General features: G+C 38.1%; 1 protein-coding gene across 1 annotated transcript; it reads left to right on the forward strand.

Moving 5' to 3' along the window:
- Nucleotides 1-399: 399 nt before the first annotated feature.
- Nucleotides 400-6,806, forward strand: LOC103481593 (galanin receptor type 2). The gene is made up of 2 exons (XM_008437172.2): nt 400-2,814; nt 4,485-6,806. The coding sequence occupies exons 1-2, from the start codon at nt 2,474-2,476 to the stop codon at nt 5,152-5,154; spliced, it is 1,011 nt and encodes a 336-aa protein (XP_008435394.1). The 5' UTR covers nt 400-2,473; the 3' UTR covers nt 5,155-6,806.
- Nucleotides 6,807-10,699: the final 3,893 nt, after the last annotated feature.

The raw sequence follows: 10,699 nt of genomic DNA on the forward strand, positions 1-10,699 counted from the left end.
TGGAACATCCTGGAAGTCCCATTAAAGAGTCGCTGTGATGTTAGTAAACTAAAACGCTACTCATGAGTATTGGCAGCTCTGCACAATGAGCTCATCGCATCTCTTCACTGAAGAATGATGAAGAATGATTCACTTTTTCACTCGCAACTATAGGAATAAAACAGAAGCTTCGCTTCAGTTCAATTTATTCAAATTAAAGGTGTGCGTTAAATGAATCCTATCAGTTAACCTCCAGCACATCATTCACATTCAGGCCAAAATCAAATGGCAAGTAANTTTTACAGAAAACCAACACATACTGATGAGGACACAATAACCCAAACAGCTGCACAAATGGAAACAACCTAGTCTAAAATTGTCGAGCTGCTTTTTTTTTTTTYYTTTTTTTTTTAACTCTAGGAGGAAGCGTCATGCCTCAACCCCTCTGTTTCCTYCTCCGAGACTCTGAATGAGTCTGATGGAACATCCTGGAAGTCCCATTAAAGAGTCGCTGTGATGTTAGTAAACTAAAACGCTACTCATGAGTATTGGCAGCTCTGCACAATGAGCTCATCGCATCTCTTCACTGAAGAATGATGAAGAATGATTCACTTTTTCACTCGCAACTATAGGAATAAAACAGAAGCTTCGCTTCAGTTCAATTTATTCAAATTAAAGGTGTGCGTTAAATGAATCCTATCAGTTAACCTCCAGCACATCATTCACATTCAGGCCAAAATCAAATGGCAAGTAAMATATTTTGTSTTGTTGTGTAATTTTATTCCCTGAGCGTTTCAGTTTATGTCACTGAAAGTGTTTTAGATCACTGATTAAAATTAATGATTAGTCTACATTCTTCACTTAAGTGTTTCTGCTYTAACATCAAACATTCACTGAGCTCCATTAACTTCCCTGACATGAAAACCCTACGGGCAACTTTAAAACTAACCTGCAAATCTCATTTTAATTAACTATGTAAACACGTTTATTTATAATTCAAGAGGTAGAAGAAATAAAAAGTGTTTTTTTTAGTCTGTGACAGTGGGTTCAAAAGGTTGAGTTAGCTTCAGTAAAAGTGTTGTTTTTGTGATATTACCCATTTTTAGATGACTTTTAGCAATCAGGTAAACCTTCCAAAAAAACTCTGGCCCTATATGTGASAAAGTAATTACCRTTTGAAGGAACAGAAAAACCGTCAGRCATTTGCAATGAGTTTTTTAACATCGATGTGGAAGAATTTTGGCCAACTTTTCTGAGCAGATTTAGTTTACTTCTGTTACATTGGAGAGTTTTCAAGCATGAATAGCCTGCTTCAGGTCATGCCRCAGCACAAGGACACTCCAAGACGTTTTTTTTTAAGCCATTCAGAGGGTGACTTACTGATCTTTGATCATTTGAAACGTTTCAATTTGATAAAAAGGGAAATTTAGAACATTTAGAATTTAGAACAAATGTCTTTTCAAAGTTCTTTACGACTGGGCCCTTCTGCAAGGTTTTAGACTCATAAATGTCCAAAGGGGGCATCAAGGAGACATCATGCAAACTTCTTTCAAACACCTTAAATTTGTATGCATTTAATTTTCAAATTGCACTGKAAGTGAAATTTGGGTCTGTGCCCTTTTTTATTTTTTGTTTCTTTTTGCTCTCAACCCTAAAAATAATGACAACTCCAAATTTTACAAGACTTCATTTCTTTTTTAAATTCTTTGAACTTGAATACTTGTGATAATCAGTCATGAAGGGAAAGTGAAAGTTTAAAAAATACCACATTTTTAAGAGTAAATTTACAACTGTGTCATTAAAGACATATTTCTTGATTTTCATCTATTCTTTTTTTGTCATTTATCACGGGTCACATTATTTTTTTCTCCATTATATTTTTTCGCTTATTATTTCATTATTTCTTCTAAATAATKTTGTCTGCAACTTATTGTCAATACTTCCAAATAGCTGTAAACGTATTCGTGCCTCACGAAGTTTGGAACTATTAATTTCCCTAATATTTGTGCAGAGACGCAATCTGTCCACAAGAGGGCAGCCTTACCTCATTGATTAATTCAGGCTGGAGCCGCAGATTTCTCATGGTTTTCTTCAAAGCAAAACCTGCTCATTGTAGACAACTTCTTTGAGTAAAGTGACTAATTAACATTAATTTTAGTTGGTATATTATTATGTCTGTCTTCTCAATATTATTTTAGACAAATTTGTACTTTCTAAGCACTTTTTTTAAATATATAAAACTAATWTCCTGTTTGTTTGAGCAGTGTCTGACTGAACCTGACTTTTTCATTCGCCCCAACTGTTCAGACATCTTCAGTTTTCGAACATCTGAAGATGGGAGCCTCTCTCTCTGCGGCATACGGCTTATCAAAGCTAAATCCACTCGGGTCTGTGGTCTGGGTGCAGTGCGTAATGAGCTGTGCGCCTCCAGGAGCCGCGCATCGACGCTGCCGTGCGCAAATCAAACCAACTGAACCAAAATAGTGAGAGAAACATGAATCTGTCCTCCACGAACTCCTCTGCGTGGAAAGCGGAGTCCGTGCTGATTTCCGTGGGATTTTCTCTCATCTTTCTGCTCGGCATCGCGGGGAACTCTCTGGTCCTTGCAGTTCTTTGCCGCAACGGACAGATGAGCACCAAGACCACCAACATGTTCATCTTCAGTCTCGGGGTGGCCGACCTCTGCTTCATTGTTTTCTGCGTGCCGTTCCAAGCGACCATCTACACCCTGGATCAGTGGGTCTTCGGTCCGGTGGTTTGCAGAGCCGTGCACTTCATCATCTTCCTGACCATGYACGCCAGCATCTTCACACTGACCGCCGTTTCCCTGGACAGGTGCGCAACTCCGTGTCACATTTTTCACATTCTCTTGTAAATGTTAGGTTTCAACGAGTTAGTCGCAGAACACTGTTTTAGTTTCAGCACAAGTCAGAAAAATAAAATACAATAAAATAAATCGTAATGACGTGCGTAAGTTCAGAAAACTACAAAGTTAAGCAAAATACGTGTTGTTGACGTAGACTGGAATAAAAATGAGATCTTAAAACTATCTACTGCCGACTCTCAAACGCCTTCACGCTCCGTTTTACTCCCGGTATTCAGCTGAGCATCAGATAACCTTCGCTTCCTGCGTGAGAGCTGAGAGCATCAAAGAGGGAAATGCTCAAAGTCTTCAGGTCAGAGATACCACAGTCAGCTGGGATGGAGAAGCAGAACATCAGAGGAGCTGGAAATAATAAAACCAGRTTGCAGTCTAAGAATAAAAACGTGAAAGCTTTCCGTTGTTAATCAACAGTGAAAGTTTGTGTTTTTCAGTTTCAGAAATTTTGATGCTGCTGCCTGTAGTCTGGCATACTGAGGAATCTTTTTATTTTTATGTATTTATTATTATTATTATTATTATTATTATTATTATTATTATTATTATTATTATTATTATTATTGTTGTTGTTGTTATTTTTGCTTGACAAATTGACAAATTATGAAAAACTAACAAAATCCAAAGACGACGATAAGCTCTGTTCTTTTGTGTCTAACAACCCTATCCTCAAGAACAAACCTTTATGTTAAAGGTCTATCATGACTCGTTTTATTTATCAGTGTGAAAGGAAGCTCACCCAAAGAGCTTCAGTTCATGTAAAAAGTCTAGCCTGGTAAAAAAAACAACAACAAAAAAAACCAGCCATGACCAGGCTGAGAAATCTGTCTCTTTAAGCGTCACTGCTCATGTGTTATCTCAGGTTGAAATAAGACATTTTAAGGTTTTTATTGCAACTGTAACTTGAAACTACTTTTAAGTGTTATACAATGTTTTAATGACTGCTTCCATCATCGACATTGAATCCCCCTTTGTAATAAATCTTTAAGCTTTTATTTTTTGAAGAATATGGCTTTATTTTCTAAACAGCAACAAAATTCCTTTTTTTTTATTTCCATCTAGTGTAAAAAAAAATATTGAGGATTTTACTAGGAAGCGCATCTTCAAACTTTATTTTGAAAGACCAACCTAATCTCTTTTTTTATGAGGCTTAGTCACTTTAGCAATTGGAATTTTATTTTATTTTTAAGACTACCAGTAATTTTATTTTTTTTTTAATTTCATATTTGAGACATTTGTTTTCAATTGGTACAACATAAATAAATTGAACTGAATTGAATTGTAGTTTAATTAAATTCCTTACTACTTGGTGGAATTGGCTCATTAGGACTTTGAAAGCGTCTCTTGTCATGATTCAACATAAGACTGAGTCTGTTCCTCCCAACCAGATGGCTAATTGTGAGATGTACTTCAGTTTAATAAGAAATTCTTAATATTGAGGTTTGTGGTCGCGTGTTAGCCAGAGGCATTGTACGTCACATCTAATCTGGCTTCAGCAGCTCAGACTTGGTCACTTTTTATCCACTCAATGGTTGACTTTGAAGTTTCTGAGAACAACACAAACTTTTACCTCTCAACCAACTTAGTCGTTCCTCCGTTTCAGAAGTTCTTTCTTCTGTTTCTACAGGTATTTAGCCATATGTTACCCACTTCGCTCCCGGCAGATGAGGACTCCAAAGAACGCCCTCATCTCCATCTGCCTGGTTTGGTCTTTGGCTTTGGTTTTCTCCACACCATACCTTAGCTACTTCTCTCAGATGGACCTTGATGGCACCTTGCTATGTATTCCTGCCTGGGAGCCCAGACCTCGCTTCATAATGGACCTGTGGACCTTCATCTTTGGATACCTCATCCCCGTCCTGGTGCTCAGCCTCACATACGCTCGCACCATCCGCTACCTGTGGACCAGCGTAGATCCTGTCAAGGACAAGTCAGAGTCAAGGCGTTCCAAGCGGAAAGTCACCAAAATGATCCTGATTGTGGCTGCTCTGTTCTGTCTCTGCTGGCTCCCTCATCACCTCATCGTCCTCTGCATGTGGTTCGGACAATTCCCGCTCAACCACACAACGTACGCCCTGCGCATCCTCTCCCATTTGGTAGCCTACGCCAACTCTTGCCTCAATCCCATCGTCTACGCGCTCGTCTCCAAGCACTTCCGCAAGGGTTTCCAGAAGGTTTTCAGCTGCTCGAGGAAGAGGAGGGAGGAGAACAGGGTGCACGTCATCCAGGCAGTGAACACAGTCAGCAACATCGAGACGAGACCYTCAGAGGAAGAAGCAGCTTCCACTGCAACCTGACAGAAGAGAAAYTCTGAGAAACATCTCTTAAAAAATGACAAATTCTGTAAATATTACTGATGTTGCTGCTATTAATAATTAATAATTGGTTAAAAAAAAAGTGAAAAAGCAACTTTGAAGGAAGATGCGGACAGTTTTTATTTATTACTGTTGTTGAAATTATTCTCTGTGTTGGCGTAGCCTTAGGTGTTGATCCATCATAGAAGATGGTTAATGAATTTACTGACTGCCTGGGATTTATTGTCCTGAGTGCTGTTCAGAGTTTGAGTTCAACATTGAAACAAAAACAGATCACAGGAACATAGAGTCAATTTGGTGCCATTATCTTTCAGAGTTTCAAAATCTGAACAAAAGACTAAAACGTCGTTCCTACCCAAATGTAATTTTATCCATTTGACATGTACCAGCCTCACGCAGGTGTAGATTCTCAGTCACACAGGGCATGACAGTCCTAAGTACGTAAGAAAGTAATTGGACTTCTTTCTCGCCTCTGTTTAATCTCTCATCCTTGTTCAGAACTGATGAAGTCTTTAGTTTCTGTTGTGATTTTTTTTTTTCTTTTGGTTCTACACACACTGGCTGTGTCTATTTTCTAAACAGCATGGCGGAAAATTACCATGCTGATATTCTTGTGCATAAATCTTTGAAAAGACAAATGTGGCACATTCAGGTACCTGGGGACTTGTACCTAAAGACAGTCCAGTCTTTTAGTGTGTGTAAAATATCTGGTTTCAACTTATATATAACAGGGTCCATAAGATGTAGAGGATTTGTGAATGAGATGCCCATATGTTTCCATGTATTGCTCCAACCTTGCRAAATGTTAGGGACACTACTGGTAAAAGAGGCTGCGCAAAGTATTAACAACAGATGTGTTGACAAAATTAAATGTTTGATTTTTCAAAACTTTTCAGTAAAAAATTAAAGTCTTTTTACACATATTTAAAAATAATACATGTTATCAAGTTCTGAACCCRATAACTATGACATACAGTTATAATACGGTCCCATTTTCAGACCTCTGCGGTGCATAACCAGGGGAGTCGCCCCCTGCTGCCCGGCGGAGTGCAGATCTAATACTAATTTACTCTGACACTTTTCTGAGAGCCTAAAATATCTGGAACATACTGCGGTCAAAAGAAAAAACGGTGATTACTGTGAAACATCTCACTGTGACTTAAATATAGAAAACAAATTACATCTCTCTAAGCATATTATGCATCATCAAAGTGGGGGAATAAAACTCATATTAGTACACACACACACACACACACACACACACACACACACACACACACACACACACACACCCACACACACACACACACACACACACACACACACACAGACAGACACTCAGTGTTTCCTTCACCTGCACTTGGGCTTTAAATATTTTTAATCTAGGCATTCACGCTGAGCCTCTCCGTGAGTCGTGTGTTCAACTGGTCAACGCTACAAACAGGATACTCTGATGGTTGTGAGTAACTGATCTGTAAAAATAAACWTGCAATAATTCTCTGGTTGTGGTCAAACATCCTGACATCCACTGCTGATCCATTCTTATGAAAATCAAAGCAGTTCTAAGCATAAATATTGCCTGTATGGACCAGCTTTCACTACTGACTGACCAATAAACTACGTATTGCATTTCATCCATCTGTCATCCATACCTGGTGATGCTTTTCTTGATCCATCTCGAGAGAATTTAGATGCGTTCGACATCAGGGAGGGTCGATGGTAGACGTAGGCGGCGTTGGACTGTAACCATAACGTTATGTAATTGGACAGATTTCCTTGTGTCTTCATGTCCGAACATCTGCTGCGATCAGCCTGTTGCGAGCAGGCCTCTAAAGCAAAATGTCTGCATGATATTGCTGCTGAATGTTATTGCGTGCTCCTAAAAAAAATTGACGGAACATTAAAAATGCTAGTGTAGAGCAATATGTGAAAGTTATGCAACGGGAAATCAGAAAAGTATTCAACAGGAAAAGACACTTTATTCTTTAGCTGATTGTCTATTTTATGCCAGGCTTTCATTTTTCAGCTCTTTAGGAATCATTTTTATTGAAGCAAAAATTGTATTTTCCACCTGTGTTATTGTTCTSATTTTCTAATAATSAGAAGATCATGCCCAAAAAAAGGGTTTGTTTTTTTGTTTTTTTTTAAATGTGGTGTTTTAACCAYAAAGCCTTGACTTTATGGTATTAAATGTCAAGATTTARGTCTGAGTTTACCTAAAAAGAGAATTTTGAACATGAAATTGTAAAAGGAACATAGTTTATTACGTTCAGGTGGAACAACCGAAGAGGGGAAAGCGTAATCTGGACCGCTGTTATGGTGGGCTGGAGAGCATCAATGGATAAAATTAGAAACAAATCATGTTATGTGTAAATGTGTTTTTTTTATTTCAGACTTGTGGCCCTTAATTAGTTCCTGTTTGGCCGAGAAGAGACTCRGAATAAGATTTATGAGTTTATTTAATGTTTAACTTCATCAGTTTTTATATTACGAATTTAAAAGTACATGTTTTGTTGAACTAATGGAGATAATACAGTTGTGTTCAGTACAACAGTGTTGGGTTTTATTCCTCTTCACAGAAGCCACACCTGACTTGGTGTTTTTGTGTTAACCAATTCATCTCCTGGCCTACCCAGCCAATAACTTCATCTTCTCTTATTAACCCTTTCATGCATGAATTATGATCCTTTGTGTCAGGATTTTTTGTCCAATTTTTTATTTTATTTTCTTAAGGCATAAAAAAGGTAAGAAAATTTAAAAAAATAATTTTTTGGGTGATCACTAGTAATTTTCTCCAAATACAAAGTTGTTATTTGAAAAATACATCTGTAGTATTGTATTTAGTAGTATTTCTAGCAAAATAGTTCAGAAATTATGGGATGTTCCAATCATTTCAATGAGGCCCAAGATGATCACAACAGCTGAATATTACATAAACCGTAGAAAATTTCAATTCTAAAAGGCATAGATGTAATGTTCTGAGTCAGACTTCCACGCTACAGCATTCTGGCTTTTTGAAGTTTCTTTTGTTTTTGTAAATAGTTTTTTTGTAAATACTCATTCTTCCGAGTCTTCTTTCATSTAATGTAAATCTTMTTTTGTTGTTTGAATTTAATCCATCTCTCCAGTCTAAAATTGCAGCAAATTCTAAGACAGTAACTCCTCATCTCATAAGCTTTTTAGTAATCCTCGCCTAAGAAGATAAAAGAAAATGTCTGAACAACCCAGTTCTCCTTTTAGACAACACATGCCAGGAGATGTACAAATAAAAACTTCACCTATTCAAAAGCTCTAATCTATCCCTGATTTCTTTGAATTTTCCATCCAAGCTCTCAGACTTTATTATTATGTTTTTAAGTGAATTTAATTTTCCTCTAAAGACCGCTTGAAGAGATTACAAGAAAGAATCAGGACAGCAGTCTCTACCAGCCGCAGATGTTTTTTCTCTCTTCTGCTGATCTGTTCAAACTGCTTTTGCTAGTTAAAACAAGGCAGCCCTACACCACTGTGAAAGTCCTGAGGATCATCAATGATTATGACAAATGTAAGACAGGCCTCGCTGTTATTTTTGGTCAGCAGTGATTTTCAGACTCTCCCACCGAGGTCATTTCCTCCCCCAGTCTCTTTCTTGTTGTTAAATTATGAACACTGACCTTAGCCAAGGTAAATGAGGTCTGSACCACTTTAGAGACTCCAGGATTCATCTTCCACAGATGTTTCGGTAAGYCAGGCACTGCTGGGAAGATTTGTCAGTTTCAGATGTTCTCTATTCATGAATAATGGCTTTCAWTTTTGTTCATTTGTGTCCAAAAGCCTTAGAAAAAGGTTTTCTAACTCTTTCCAGACATGTTGCTTTTTGTAGATCTTTTAGCCCAAGAGCTACATTGTCAGCCAGGTACTTGATTCTACAGTTCAGACGGTAATCAGGCCTAATTAAAATGAATAAAATACATTATTAATCAGAGTTTTTGTAGTCTGATTATGGGCTAATTAGTTTCTCACATGGCGACAGGTTGGGCGTCTTTTCTCTCAACATAAAATCATTGAACACTGTTTTTTTAAACACTTTTCTTTTACTCAAATTGTATATTTTTTAAGAATAGCATTTGCTTTAGAAATAAGAAAATGAACAAGCATTTTCCATGCATCATATGTATTCCTAGGCTGTAGCCATTGTATTTTCCAGCTGAAGGTCTAAATTCAGACTAAATTGTTATTTAGAGAAAGACTTGATCTTTTGTTCCGCCGTCTTCACCTTTTTAATGAAACCTGGAAGGAACCAAGCAACCGGGATCGATCGGCATTGCCTTGTTGCTATGGAGACCTGCCGATTCCGAGGTGGTCGAGTCGTCTTGGTGACAAGAGGCAACATCTTCACCTTTCACTGTGACCCACAGGATGATTTCAATGCCATGGGGGAAACATAAAAACAGCTCAGTAGACTTTAAAGCTCCAGGGCTGCATCAGCGTCATCATCACCTGGAGGACGCATTCAGCAAAACGTTCAGCTCTCTGCCAAACGAGGATCTTTAGGAGCCTAATGAGTTATGCTTCATTTATAGCCTCCATTTACTCTAAATTTGGCACTTTTTAAACCACTCTCTCYGTCAAGCTGTAAGCTTGAAATCTCACTCCGTCACCTCTGTGACGACAATAATGTTGAGCACATTATTAAAGCAGAAGCTCACCTTGAGTTGGGCTGCAATGTAAAATGAGGACAGCAGATTTTTGAAAATTGTAAGTAAACAGTTGTGGAGCTTTCAGAAAAATTTCAGAACAATTATCTTAAATGTTAAAGCTGATAAACRACTATGAACAAGAGAAGTAGATTTTGGATTTATGGCACAAAAGCATGTTGGATGTGGACCCAATCTGACTTAACCACCTGCTGTTGATGAATTCCAGCAGTCGCCATGTGGTGCCCCAGCACCACTGGCAGTCCCACAGCCCTCAGGATGCTACTGCCACTACCATGCTTTAAAAGCGGAACAGCACGTTTATGTTTAAAAGCCTCTCTTTGAATCATCCGAGCTTATAGTAGATCTCTGCGCTGAGGTCAAACACTTTTTCTTTTCTGGTCATAAAATAGTTCAGCTGAAGACATTTAGCTTGTCCATGTGGCCAGATTCAAATTTTAGTTGAATTTGGAGAATGTAATAGAGCAGATGTTTGGTCAAGTAAACTTAAAAAAACTCCTCTGTACTGCACATTGTGTAAATCCAGTTTAGTCTGTGAGAAATTATCCTTTAAAACAAGCAAATCTTAAACTTCTACAAACTTATTCCGGCCTGCTGAGCGGAAAACGCGTCAACGAGTGTGTGGCGTGTGTTCAGCTGTGGAGCTGAACACACGGTCTGAACGTCTTCCTGTGTGCAGCCTCTTCATCTCATTAGGGGGCGATCTCTCTGTGGGGTTTCTCTAATTGCTGAATGTTCGTTAAGTGGCAACATCTGCATGTTTTCCGTCATCCGTCTCCATATTCGTTTGTTTTAATTATCTGTAATGAACATAATTAGACAAACTAATA

The sequence above is a fragment of the Poecilia reticulata genome, linkage group LG19, assembly GCF_000633615.1.
Source record: "Poecilia reticulata strain Guanapo linkage group LG19, Guppy_female_1.0+MT, whole genome shotgun sequence".
Taxonomy (NCBI): domain Eukaryota; kingdom Metazoa; phylum Chordata; class Actinopteri; order Cyprinodontiformes; family Poeciliidae; genus Poecilia; species Poecilia reticulata.